Source organism: Cicer arietinum, chromosome 7, assembly GCF_000331145.2.
Source record: "Cicer arietinum cultivar CDC Frontier isolate Library 1 chromosome 7, Cicar.CDCFrontier_v2.0, whole genome shotgun sequence".
NCBI classification, from domain to species: domain Eukaryota; kingdom Viridiplantae; phylum Streptophyta; class Magnoliopsida; order Fabales; family Fabaceae; genus Cicer; species Cicer arietinum.
The window spans coordinates 30220176-30235489 of record NC_021166.2 but is presented as its reverse complement, the minus strand read 5'-3'; the positions used below and the strand labels follow the sequence as shown (position 1 = coordinate 30235489).

Here is a 15314-nt window from a genome sequence, read left to right as displayed (position 1 = left end):
AATGTTATTAGGTTTTGATTTTAAATTGTTTTGTATTTTATATTAAAATTTGTTACACATGCATTTTGATTTATAGTCTGAGTATTTTTGTAGGTTTGTCAACAACATAAACTTGCTCTTCATGTTCAACAACATGCAATGTTTCAATGATGTCTGCAATCCAAAAAATAGTTAGTACCAAATGATGTTTCTTTGATAATTTAGAAGTTAAATTTTGTATTGAAAGAATTATTACCCGTTAGATTTACTTTATCTCCCAATCTTTATGCTAGTGATTTGAAGGAAGTAAACTCAAAGTAATGGTTTTGAATGGTAAATTTTGGGTCTTGGATTTTGGTTATAATAGTTGTTGTAAAAAATAATGCATTTTTTGTTCCTACGATAGGTCTGTAAGAATCACTTGTGGGTGATATTTTTAGATTTGTTATGTTGTATATATCACTTTCTTGTATATTATTTTTGAAATTTGAGAGGAATTATTTCTTGATTGTTGCATGCAAATGTGTTTCGTGTGAGTTAAAGTCAAATAATTTTAGAGTTGATCATTGAAAAATATTTATATATATATATACATGAAATTGAATGCAAATAAAAATCTTCAAAAATTGTGATTGTATAGTTTTTCATCTAACATGTCGAAAGAAATTGGTTCATCCTCACTTTGTGTGGTGTAGACAGTACACATGCGAACAACTCGAACTTTGATACTTCAATTATCGCGTCAATCATTAACATGTTCAAGAAAAGTATAGTCCATTTGAATTTGTTTTGCAAAATTTGTATTTCAAAGATGTGGGGTTTACTTTCGATATTGGTAAATATATAGTATATAAATATTTAGAAATGATGGAAAAAGTCATGTCTCTTTAAATTTTGGTCAGTTTTATTTTACAAAAATTAATTAAATTTAATTTTCTATTTTATTGTGTTAATTGATATGAAATTATAGTAATTCATTTGCAATTATTTGTATTTGATGTATACTTATAATTGTTTGACAATTAATATTTTGTAACTGAATTGTTATAAATTTTGAATTTTAATTTTAAAACCAAAAATTTAGAATTTGATTTTTTTTTTTTTGTTAAAGGATCTGGAGCTCAAGAGGTACTAACTAATTTTTTGTGTGTTAAATTCATTTATGTTACATCAAGAGTAAAGTAAAAGGAACCCTTTGAAGGCTTTATATTAGGAAGATAAATTTTGTTTTTGATGGACAGCGAAATTTGATTAGAGATGAAAGAGATAATTAGAAGATAAAAGTCACACGAAAACTTAATGTATATCACACATTTTTTTTTTGTACTAATATATCCAACAAAAGAAGTCCTAACCTTTTAGTAAATTAATTAAATAGTTAAAGCATAGAAGATAATTTATAGAATCAAAGTGACACAGAAGTGTGGTACTTTGATTAACAAAATGGTAGAAATGCATTTAGGTGATGGGGATGATAAAAAAAGTATAGTAAATTTCAAAGAACCAAACTCATTAACTAATTGATTTTTTAAGAAATAATCTATTTGTTATTTATATTGAAGAAATAGTTAATTTGTTGACCATTCCACTAAATTAATTCAATGTTAATGATTATGACTACTCTGGTAATATTAATAATAGTTTGAATGTTTGTAAATTAAAATTATAATATATCTGCTTTAAAATAAAAAGTTCACAATTACCACAAAGATCGATGATTAAAATTATCGAAGCCATTAACTTTAATATTTGAATTTTGAAATTTTTTCACAATATATGCAGTTTATAAAAAAATCCTATTTAGTTAATTATAAGATGTAAAATATTAAATAGGATCAGACACTACAAATAATATGCATCCTATCTAGTTAATTAAACATTTCTGCAAATAAATTACCCGCCTTATGCCTCACGTTTTTAGTCTTAAAGGTATATTTTTATTTAATTATTAGTAATAATTTTAATTTATTTAGGCTTGATAATGTTAATATGAGTCAATAATTTGTCTTCAACTTAATTTAACATAGAGTTAATTAAGTAAAAAACAAAAATAACAAAACAAAAGGTATAAGTGAAGAACATATAAGGAAGATAGCACATACAAAATTTTACATTTCGGTTGGATTCGGTGTAAATTAAGTGAACAAAAGCAACTAACGAGAGTGTTCAATATATGAAAATTCAATTTATATCTCCAATTCACATTATATTTGCTCCAATTTATACCCCAAAAAGTTAGAGTCAAGTCCGGATTTTGTTTTCACCTTATATTAGCTCCCAATATTTACATAATATTAATTTGATCAAAAAAATGTGTTTATGCATCACTATAAAACAGAAATGTTTCAATTTCATATTTTAATATATATATATATATATGAAAATTTAAGGGACAATTTTAAGGGCAATTTAGAGACAATTTTAAGAACTTTTGTGACTATCATCGAGCATCACCAGTTACGATAATAGATATTGATGAAAGAGTGCATTAAATGGTAAGAAGAAGTTGTTACCTTTTGATTTTTGTTGAAGTTTCTATAAGGATAGTGTGATCAACATCTCAGATGAACATTGACAAATTAAGTAACTATGGAGGCCTTTAATACATATGTAGTATTGAGTCTGAACTCATGACGAAAGTAATGAGAGGAATAACTTGTATTGTACGTTATATCATGAAAAGTTATATCATGAAAAAATAAGTGTGAATTGTTGTAAGTTTATTTGTCAAAAATTGATACAAAAATATACAAGCGAATCTTAATTTAAGAAATTTATTATTTTATGAATTTATTGTGAACACTCTCATTCTTTTTGGGATGTATGAGTAGTATGTAATGCTCTTATCCTTATCCTGTTATTATTGTTTTCTTTTGCTTCAATTTGCAATTAGAATTTTTTGTATAAGATTTGTTAGATTGATAACTGTTTAATGAAAACAATAGAAACATTATTGAAACAACAAATAAACATGTGTATCAATAATATCAACTCAATAGGAGATTAAATTGTAAATTACCTAAGTTTGTATATTCAATGAAATAAAATGCATGCATAATGTGTTTCTCTGACTTGTTAAGTTGAACTTCATATATGTTCTTGGCTTCTTTTGATTTTTCTAGTTCAGTCGTAAGCAATTGAGTCTTCGATATGAATTTTATTTCATCTGTATGAACATTTTCATCAAGAAGTCCATGTTCACTTTCCACCTATGAAGAAAAAGGAGACGTGAAGCAGAAATATTTAATTTCTAGTGAAACTGCAATTATTTGATTTTATCACTTTGGGCCAGGACAATTGAAGCCACATACCATAATATACTTTGTAACATTTGAAAATTAAGTAAAATACAATAAGACAAATTCAAACCATATCACCTCATTGTGATGTTTGTTGCTATAATAAGGGTCTTGTTGATCTTTCAGGATTTTTCTATCATTTTTTAATGATGGTTTTTTATGCAAGTCATAATCCAATAGAAAGGGAAGAAAAATTTTTTTTTAAAAAGAGGTAAATGGTAACAAAAAGAAATATCTAGGTAGACATGTGTAAGATGAGAGACAAAGTTATCAAGATGTAGCAAAAAGTGATGATGACATGAAAAGAAAGGAAGAGTTGTGTAAATAATAATAATGAGGAGACTTACCAAGAGCTCAATAACTACACTTATCAAGTAGACACGATAAGTGGTGAAAAATAAATTCGACAAAAAATCACCAAGAGAGCAAGGAGAAAATTTGTACTACTTTAATTGATTACTCTCTTGTTAAAGGATCATCCTCTCTTTGTGTTGAGAAAAATATCAATGTAACACAACTTTCCATGGAATGTTTGCAAAAACAAAGTAACACTCTCTCTTATCTCTAAGTCTAAGTTGAGAAAGGTAAATTTGATCATGAATATCAACTCCGAAAGGTATAATTTTTCCCTCACCTTTAAAATTCCTTACCTTGGTTATGAATGTGTACGAATGTTAATTGCACAAGATGGAAATTTGTTTCACCAACTTACCAAATTTGGCGGCTTCTTTAAATTTCCATTTGACCTTAGTAGATATGATGGGCTCGTGGTTGATTTGGGTTCTTTCTTCATGTATGATATATTGGAGCTTAAATTTTTGTGGTTGAATTTCTTCAAGAAGAAGGAAATGATAAAGACCTGAATAGCATGAATGCAATCTATATTTTAATAAGTTATGATGAACTTTGTTTATTTTAATTTGCTTGTAATAGTTTTTAGTTTGTTTTAATTTGGAATTGTAGTAGTTTTAATTTTAAATTTAATTGAGATCATGTGTAAGTAAAACCACTAAGTTAGATCTTCATTTTATATGGAAGCAATTCAAATTCACATCAATAAAGTATTTGGTTTTCACCAAAGATTGAAATAGTCAATACTAGGATCTAAGTCCTTTACAAGACCAAAAGTCTCAAAATATAACCACTTATCTTCTCTAATCCCTTATGTGAATTCACTTCACCACCTATACTTTACCTTTTGGTCTCTTACAAAAGACCTCTTGGTGAAAAAACTACTGCAAAATCCATGCCTACAACAAAACAAAATTTTATGGAATATTAAAATATTAAAAAAATTAATATTTTAAAGATACTTTGTTAAAATAGTAAACATATATTCCCCATTCTACCCTACATGTTTACAACACATAAAATACTACATAACAAAAATGCATTTTTAAATAGCACAAAACTCTAAACCCATTCATATTCGTACATAACAAGTAAGAAAAAACTTCATGATAGAAGAAGATAATCAAATCAAACAAACAATATCATTTAATATTCAACCGTACCTCAAGACTAAGTCATTTTTGTTGGACCACACAAAAAAAAAACGTCTAAGACCACAACCTTCGAATCTTGATAACAATCATAGTTAACAATGACAACAAATACCAAGTTTGCTTAGGAAATAAAAATGAGAAGCAAGGTTTTCATTCGTGGTTATAGAGACATAAGAGAGAAGCAAGGATTTTCATTTGAGTTCTTTAGCATAGGCATAAATGGAAACTAGGATTTCAAGAAGGAATGGAAATGAAGAAGATGTTGACAACTATGATTTTAGGGTTTATTAGAGTTTGAGTTGGATTATAGGTTTGTCTTTGAATATCTGATAAATCAGATTTAAGAAAATAAAGAAATAAATTATTATTAATATAATGAAATAATAATATTAATTAATGATATAATAAAAGGTGATTGTCACAATATTTTAAATTGTCGACGCAGCGCATTTAGACAACTTTATGTTTCTTGTATCAACATGAAATAAACGTCAAAGACTAAAAATAAAAAATGATGATAAAATTAAATACTAAAATATATATTAAAATTAAGTAGAGATTAAACTTAAAAACTTATAATTTTATAAAGAGTAAAATATATTTGATTTTATTTGAAAAAAATGGATTATTTAAAAGAAAACAAAATCAAAATTATATCGCTAAGAAAAACAAGTCAAAATAATAGAATAGTTTTTCTTTTTTGGACTATCATAAGTAGCTTCTAAGGTGAGGGTGCATATAAGTCCCTCACCGTGTACCACTTACATTAACCATCGGATTGAATAAGTTTGTATAATCTCGCACAGTCCTTACCACACTGGATAAACAATTGTTATGTATTGTTTCGCGTGTTCCTCTCTCCTCTCATCTGTCACGGTGGTCTTCCATCAGTCCACCCTCCATATTTCTTATCACAAACTTCCTTAATCATATTATTATTCATACCATAGACTAAATTAATACTATACCCATTTTCTCATTATAGTCCCTGAACAAATATCTCTTTCAACCTTTAAATCAAACACCGTGTGTGCTTCTTGGATCTTGCTATCCTTGCAAAGCCTTGAGATGAAGAAATTCCAGTGTTTCATTTCCAAACTAAAACTAGTACATGCAATCCAAATTCAACATTCATTCCAAATTTGACATTCAGTGATATTCAAATTTGCTATCCTTTCAAACCGAATAAAACATGCTTGAGATTTGGTTGTTTTGCCTTTTTTGTTGGATCATGCTTTTTGGTAGAATTCAATGGTTGTGGTTACTCGTTGTTGCCGAGAATTTCAATCTTATGATGACTTCGATTTTCCTAATTTGAAATTCTCTATTTTCAAGCTTTTGAGTGGTAATTAACAGTGCATAAATTAACAGTAACAAAATGGAGGATAAATGGTGAGAGGGAAAAAAAGGGGGCTGATATGGAGGAGCCGCCAGTTGAGTACGGGGACAGAGTCACGGTGGTGGTAGCAGTGATGCTGAACTGTGACCGACAGAAAAAGGAAAACATTATTCAGTGTTGAGGGTGCACCAAAAGATCTCGTGGAATCTCTCAATCCAATGACTATTAATTGTGTTCCAGCATGAGGCACTTGTTTAGTGGTCCACCTTAGACACCACCCATAAAACATGAGGAATTACTTTAACATAAATAGACAGATCTGAAAATATTGTCCACTTTGCCACTGTCCCCTTCTCTCCTTAAAGACTTTTCGTGCCATGGCAATTTGTTCTTCACCCTCATCTTCTTCTTCATCATCTTCTTCATCCTCGTATGATTCTTCCAACAACTCGAAGTCATTGATCATCCATGGCATTGTTGCTGGAGTCGCAGTTGCAGCTGCTGTCGGTGCTCGCACTTACCTGACTCGATTCAACAAATTCCGTAGCCGGGTCGTAGGCATCATACCCGCTCGATTTGCTTCGTCACGGTTCTCTGGAAAGCCTCTCGTTCAAATTCTTGGCAAGCCTATGATCCAGGTTCATCCTCCTTCTCTCTCCTAAATTCAGTTTTCTTCTTTTCAAATCATGTATGTTGATTTCAATTCTTTTGAGCCAATTTTTCCTTTTCAATCAAAGTCCCAATATTGTTGTTTTTATTTTTAAGTTTAGTTTAGTGGAAATGATACATTTTTTGTTAATTTTCTTGTACAATTTTAATTCAGCACTATGATTAGTACATGATCCTAAGAGTATCTCCAATGCATATGCTCCTTAAGAACCAAATTTATGTTTTGAAGTTCCTTTTTAGGGGCCTATAACTGTAAAATAAGATTTAAGAACACTAATTGATTTTCACTCCAATAATAATAGAACCATGTTTTGGTTCTTAACTTGTAGTATGAACTCTGTATTAAGATCTGTCCCACGGTGGTAACTGTCCTTATATCTGAATGCTAACTCAACCATCTCCAATGTTAAGAACAGAGCATCTCCAATATGCACATGCTCTTAAGAACCAACTTCATGTTTTAAAGTTGCTTTTAATGGGCCCACAATTGCCACCTTAGATTTAAGAGCATTAACTGATTTTCACTTTAATGATAGAACCATGCTTTGATTCTTAACTTACACTATGGAGTCCTGCAATGGTATTAAGAACCATCCCAAAGTAAAAACTGTCCTTACTTTTGGATGCCAACTCACCCACCTTCAATCCTGTGAAAAATTAAGGACTGTTCTTAGCTGTTGTTAAATGTTAAGAACAACCCTCCAACTTGTTCTGGTCTCTCGTCAAGTGTCAAGAAGTTTTTTATACTGTCACACCTGCCAAAGCTATGCAGAGAAAACAGACCGATATCTGCTTCCTATAAGCCTTCCCAAGCCTCCTTCACTTTCCTGCAATCTTAAAAAATGTGGAAATGGTCTTCCACAGTGTGGGAACATAGGGGACACCAAGGATTATGTGTCATTCTCCTCCTAAACCATAAGAGTATTTCATGACTAGCTTTCCCAAGAAATCCGTGAATGCATTTTGACCCTTCTTAGTTTCATATAGTCAAGAATCACATTATGTAGGGATGTAAGCTGTAGCTCTGAAGAGAATTACAGGCACAAGATGTAGACAAAGTGCCTTCATTGGATGGTTTCTAAACTAAGAAATCATCCACATTTGAAGCTTGTGGGGAAACCGTGTTCTAATTCGGATGCTTAAGGAATTGGGAATTAGTAGGTTAAATTTATCCAAATCCCACCTTCCTTGCAAAGATACATAATTATCAACTGGATTTCTCCTCTTCACTTTTCATAATTTAATCGTGGCATAGGCCAATGAACCAGCACTGAGAACCCGTCAATCTGTCTAGAAATTCATCATCCTCCTGTTTCTTATTCTCCATGTGTTATTTTACTTGTCAGTTGATCCCATAAGCTATGGAGGCCTTGCCCATAATTTAACCCGGTTTGCTTCTATTTACTGCAGGCAGTACTTGATTGCCACATCTATATTTATTTCTAATCAGCTGAACTAGCTAACTGTTGCTCATAGAAAAATCTCTACCTTGCCCGCATCATTTAGGCCTATTAACATCTTTGGTATGCCTCAAACCAAGACCACCATTCAGCTTCGATGTACACAAATAGTCCCAAGAAATAAGGTCAACTTTACGAGCTTGATTTTATTCACCACAAATAAAGTTCCTTTACTACTCAATTTCATCCACTGTTATCTAATAGCGGCCATTGTAGATTTTTTGCCAACCGATATGGCCAATTTATGAAGGATTGTTGGCACCATGGATTTTATGGTGGAAATAGCGGCTTAAAATAATGGAGTTTGGCCTTCCACCTTGCTCTGCTCTCCGCATTCGATAACACTGATTTAACCACAGACTGATTTAGGTAACCAAGCCGATTGCATGACATACGATGGGAGACTATCTGACTTAGTTAGAGTGACTCACCCAAGAATGATAAAATCCTAGTCTACTAGTTGCTAAGCTGTAAGGTTCCTGAGCAGTAAACTGGCCATAAAGGGGATTTGTTCGTCCCTGATGTTTTATTGATCGAAAGAAAAAATATACACAAGGAAGAACTATCAACCCTTCCAATGGAAATGTTCCAGTCAATTACAAATGTAAGCAAAAGCCCCCTAGAACTATTCCCTCTCCTTTTCTTATAAGGAAGAAAATAACATTAAAAACTAATAAAACTAACCAACAAGTCCTGACTGTTCCTAACAGAAAAAATAACCCTATAACTAACCTTAATCACTAATTACAAATTCAATCCTTTTTATTAGGATTTCCCCCCTTTCTCCTAACATAGACTTTTAGCTTGTTCTCCATAGGAACAGGCACCTTAGGATTAGCTAACGTCTAACTATACCTTCCCCAGCTAAACTAACCTTGTCCTTAAGGTTGAATTCTGGAAATTGCCCTTTGATGAAACTGACATCTTCCCACGTTGCTTTTTTTGGAGACTGCTGCTGCCACTGTATGAGAGCCTGCGGAACTGGCTGCTGCATTCTGGTGTGAAAATCCAGGATCTGAAGTGGCCTAATGGAAGTGATTGGCTCCTGCAATTCATGGGCAGGTCCGTTTCCACAGTCTGGTTTCCTTTTGCCTTTTTCAATTGAGATTCGTGGAACACCGGATGCATTCTAGCCTCTGGTGACAACTGAAGTTGGGAGGCTACAACACCAATCTGTTTTATTTTATGACAAAAAATGGCCCATGATAATACGCTGACAGCTTTGGATGTATCCTTTTGGGCATGGGAACCTGTTTGTGAGGTCGGATTTTTAAATACACCCAATCACCTTTCTTGATTACAGAAGACTCTTTATGTGAATCAGCAAATTTGGACATGTGACCTTGAGCTCTTGATAAGTGGAACTTTAATTGCTTAAGGGCTTCATCACTGGCCATTAAATCCTGAGCCACAGCTTCGGTGATGGTTTCTCTGGGTATAAACCTTGCAATTGCAATGGATGGAGGAGCTCGGCTGTAAACAATTTCAAAGGGGGTACACTTGGCTGCTCCTTGAAACATTGTGTTGTACCAATATAATCCCCATGGAAGACATTCCATCCATTTCCAGGGCTGTTCAGTACAGAAACATCATAAATATGTCTCCAGAGTCTTATTAAGAACCTCCTTTTGTCAATTCGTTTGAGGATGATAAGTCGTGCTCATTTTGAACATAGTTCCTTGTAGCTTAAACAATTTCTTCCAAAAATTTCTGAGAAAAGTAGGATCTCTATCGTCAACTATGGATGCTGGAATTCTGTGCTATCTAACCACATCCTTGACAAAAACTTCTGCCAGGGACTGGGCTGTAAATGGGTTCTTGATGTGAATGAAATGTCTGTACTTGCTTAACATATCAACAACAAATATAATATTGAAACCATTAATTTTATGAAGACTTGCAACAACAAATATAATTAATTTTATGAAACCATTAATTCTTACTCATCCCAAAATCTATTTTGTTGCACATGATTTCGTATCCAAACAATATTTTTCTGTAGCAACAGATTTTCATCTAATCCAATGCACTAAAATGGACGTTAGGGGCTTCAGGAATCTCAAACAAATGTACACTAAATACTTGTTAATACACTTTATAGTTGACAAGTCAAACTTTCAGTTTGATTTGTTGACATATTAACCTATTCTCAGCACTTAATGTTTTTATAAGTTGGTTGTCTCTAATGATCAAATGATGTGTTTTACCTACTATGAGCTGAATTTACAGAGAACATGGGAAAGAGCAAAGCTGGCAGCTTCATTGGATCATGTCGGTAGGTCCATCCACATGAACTTCCTCCAATCTTGCTTAAATAGATTTATTATGCGAAAATTAGAACCACATATGATTTGTTGTACTTGGCTATTGAAGGCAAGCAATACCCAAATTTTGTATGATCTAACTGCTTTGCTTTACTTTCCTGTCTGACTTTATTTACAATTCAAAAACATCTGGATTTGGTTTGGATTTTGGTAAAAGTGGATTTAAATGCATTCTGTATCCATGCCGTTTGATGTATCATATTCAATAACAAAATATACAGTTTAACAGTTTAGTATTTGCTTAACATACATGTTTATACTTGGCTTGCTTCTTTGATGTCTGATTGGTAATTTTCTCTGGTTCTAGTTGTGGCAACTGATGATGAAAAGATTGCTGATTGCTGTCGCCAATTCGGTGCAGATGTCATAATGACATCAGTGTCTTGCCGAAATGGTAAGCATATATATTTGTAGCATATTTGAGCTATTCAGTGCTTTTTTCTCCGCATGATTTCACTCTTTGTTTTGTTTATTAGGATGATTTCACTCTTTGTTTTGTTTATTAGGTACTGAGCGCTGCAATGAAGCACTACAGAAGCTCGGGAGAAAATATGATATTGTTGTAAACATTCAGGGTGATGAGCCACTTGTTGAACCTGAAATAATAGACGGTGTTGTCAAAGCTTTGCAGGTAAGGTTTGATCTAAAAGAATAATTATTCTTTTCATACCACAAAAATGAAAGTTTTACGAGCAAACAATTAATAGTTATTTTCTTTACGCCGTAATCATAATGTGCAATTTCACTCTTAACATAATGGTGAATCAACTTTTCCAATTGCTCATTTAAAATAGTGTCTGGTTATGTTGAGAATCTTCACATCTAAGTATCATAACTTATTGGCAAAAAGAAATATTATCATTGGTATCTAAGTTATATATTTTTCCAATATTACTGTAATCTATCTTGCTACTTACAGGCAGCTCCAGATGCTGTGTTTAGCACTGCCGTTACGTCTTTAAAGCCTGAAGATGCTCTTGATCCAAACAGAGTGAAATGTGTGGTTGATAATCGTGGTTATGCCATTTATTTTTCACGAGGGTTAATCCCATTCAATAAGTAAGCTAGACATAATTAAAGTTCTAAATTCGATTTATAATTATTCCCTCATTCACAAAACATCTGGTGAAATTGTTGTAAATTTTTTGATGTAATTATACATTTTGTAAAGCTGGGTAAATGTCTGCATATTTGAAACAGGTCAGGGAAGGTCAATCAACAGTTCCCTTATTTGCTTCATCTTGGGATTCAGGTACTAATGTTAAAATAATTTTATTGGTGAAGAAAGGGAATAATACTTTCATATATTATTACTACAATCTTAAATTGTTTATATTGGAAAAGAAATTTCAATTGTAATAATGACAGAATCATAAAAATAAAACTAAAGAGAATAAAATAAAATCATAGAGAATGAAATTAGATTTCCCTTGGCAGCGATAGCCATCATCGCCCAAAGTTTATCTGTTGCTTCATTATTAGTTACTAGTTCTCTGTTTGCTCATCTGCAGAGCTACGATACAAAGTTTCTAAAGATATACCCAGATCTTCAACCTACTCCATTGCAACTTGAGGAGGATTTGGAGCAGCTTAAAGTCCTTGAGAATGGCTATAAGATGAAGGTTTAAGTTTTTTATACCTCATGACATAAAACTTTCAAGTTTTTTATTTGATTGTTTTTAACTGACCTTACATAATCTGGTTTCATGATCAAATACTTTTCAAATCCTAGTATTAGTTCTGGTTGCCAACATGCCAATCATTAGATATAGCTTATCCAAAACCAACTCATCTTCTGGTTCTTTGATATTTAATTAAATGCTTTATAGCTTTTACTAGCCACCAATGATAAAAACCAAAAATGTTATCTGACTATTGAACCGAACACAAAGCAACACAACTCTAGTGGATTAGATGTTTTATTATCATCAGTATCATGTTCTCTGCAGCTTGCACCACAGTAATCTTGAAATCCTTTTCAAGTGGAATACTTGGTCATTTATAGCTTCCAAAAACACTGTTTTGAGGTATAGTTGGAATAATGGAGTTACAGATTTTTTTAGTGATAGTAATCTGCATGAAAATGTGGGTGAACATATCTCACAAGGAGTACTACCATACTAAGTCTAAAATTGGGTCCGTTTGTTTAAGATTTTTTTGAAAATAATTTTTATTATATTTTATCTTTTTGTTAAAACATTTTTAAAAAAGAATTTTAAAACTAAAGCTTTAAATGAAAAATTTGTTTAAATAGTTTATCTTAATATCAGTATTTCATCTATTTGTTATAATATTTTTTGGATAATTAAATTTCAAAAAATGATTAAAATGAAAACCTGTTTTGAGAAACTATTTATAAAATTCATTTTTGAAAGATACATTTTTAAATAAAATGTCTCATGCTAAATATCTAATAATGAATATCTAAGTTATTGAATGTTAAAATTATTTTTTTTAATCGGTAACAAATTAGTCCATTACAACTTGTTTTTAAGTAAGTTCTTTTAAAAATCATTTTTAAAAATATAAAGTCAAAGTTACTTTTTAAAAATTTTAAACAAACAGACCTATTATGTTTCCAACACTCTCTTATTGGGTGAAATTCACATACGTCCCATCATTTTGAAGTCTTAAATAAAGTGGTAGGACCTATATGAATTTCACCCAATTAGAGAATAAGTGTTGAAAGAATTTCAATATCGCATAGTTCCACTTAAATTTGTTTTTAAGACTGCCTTCCGGAAAGAATAAAAAATGAGAATTCATAAATTAGACGTTCAGTGACATTTACATTAAGATTACTGCAACTATTAAGTATTTCAGAGTCATAGTTGATAACTGAGATTAAAATAACCTTTTGATGTGGAATGACCCTTCATATCAATGTTGTGCACTTCTGATTTTAACTTGTAAAAACGTTGGAGTTAATTTTTGTTATATGTTGCAGGTAATAAAGGTCGATCATGATGCCCATGGTGTTGACACCCCTGAAGATGTTGAAAAAATAGAAGCTCTAATGCGTCAGAGGAACTTGTCTTGAACGTGTAGTTATAGCAGTGAATCCATCGAAATTATAAATTATTAAAACGAGAAGCAACCGACAAGGAAGGCTTGTATTCTTTTTTAAGCAATGCTATATAATATGAAAGATGATGATGCACACGAGTGTAACAATTTGATCTATAATGTTACATTTATGGATGGGCATTAGGACTAGAAATTCATGTACACATGTATATGGGAGAAAGAAAAATTTATTTACACATATATTATCTTAGAAAAATAGCAGTTGCACTTGCATGATATTTTGATTCGTAGTGTTAGTTAAAAGCTTGTAAGAAATTGATTTCTATTGTTTGTAGGGCTGTGGTATTGCATATAATTCATGTAAGACTAATATTAATAATGTTGAATTCTGAATAATTATGTTGAATTATCTTTAATATTGGAAGCCAGCAAAATAACTTCAATATTGAAAGTGAAAGAACAATATACAGAATTTTTTAAATCTGACCAAATAGGATGGGTTTGGACAATCACTTCATTTGGTCAGCTAAAGGATCATTTCCTATGGTACTCTCTTCCTTCCTTTTTAATTGTTGTTTTATGGTTGGTTACCAAAACTAATGAAATTATTAATTTTTATTAATTTTTTGTTAATAGTTTTATCTTTTTCTTATATTATTCCTAATTGTTAATTATGTCAATTCACTTATTTTTCTCTCCACAATAAATAAGGATAATTTTGACAAAACAGTTTTTAATATTATTTCAAGATATCAGTTTGTGATATTATAAATCAGTCAGCTATTCACATCATGATTCCTGAAATCTGTAGGAATTTTATTTTCCATAAGAACAAGCAAAAGCTCATTGCTCTGAGCACGATTCTAAAAACTTGAGACATATATTTAGTATATAAAAACATAAAAGAGAAATCTGATGGACACGATTCTCATTAGTGAGAAGACAGTTTCGAGCAATTTTCTAAAGTACCCTCAGCCTTTCAAGATCCCTCCATCACCAGATGGAACAATAGAGCTCGTTCAAGGAAAATATGTTTGCCCATCTCACAATCGCATAAGTCAAATCAAACGAGAATGAGCCATTCATCTCCCCACACTAAATCAAATATAGTCATGAACACTAGGGTCGCACAGGAAAATCATAGCATAAGTTTGATGATACAAGGAAAAGCCATTATATGCATTAATGCTATAAGTTTGTCAAGTTCACAAAGTTTTTCATGCATTTATTGATCGTCAGAACCTCGTTGATATTAAATATTAATTTATTTGTGGACCAAATAGACAAAATATGTCATTATAGAGTTTAGGGTTTAAGATTTTGACTAATATTTTGTTAAGTGAAACTAGCTTTTTTGTTAAGTGAAAGATCAGGGAGATCCAAAAATTCATTGAATGGAGGACAAAAATGATTAATAATTAATTTTGAGAAATAACATTTTGTTCCTAAATAGTATTTTTATGTCAAATTGAAAAGATGAAAAGTCAAATTGAACTTCATGTATAAATAGTATTTTAAGAACATATATAATTAACAAATAAAATTCACTATATACTTCTCATAATACTATGCGTAAAAAAAGCAAAATATACTTATAAAAAGATGCTGGATAGAGTAATTATTTGTCATCCATTATGTTGAATTTTTATATTTGTTTGTTTTTTTAATTTTTAATTAAGTGTTTCAATAACACTTAATTTATCTCTTTTAAA

At 31.2% G+C, this 15314-nt stretch overlaps 1 protein-coding gene across 1 annotated transcript; it reads left to right on the top strand.

Moving 5' to 3' along the window:
- The first annotated feature begins 6376 nt into the window (after positions 1-6376).
- LOC101510566 (3-deoxy-manno-octulosonate cytidylyltransferase, mitochondrial) lies at positions 6377-14008 on the top strand. Its single transcript, XM_004514043.4, has 8 exons — positions 6377-6760; positions 10481-10526; positions 10883-10969; positions 11082-11206; positions 11495-11634; positions 11776-11827; positions 12087-12197; positions 13523-14008. The coding sequence occupies exons 1-8, from the start codon at positions 6500-6502 to the stop codon at positions 13613-13615; spliced, it is 915 nt and encodes a 304-aa protein (XP_004514100.1). The 5' UTR covers positions 6377-6499; the 3' UTR covers positions 13616-14008.
- Positions 14009-15314: the final 1306 nt, after the last annotated feature.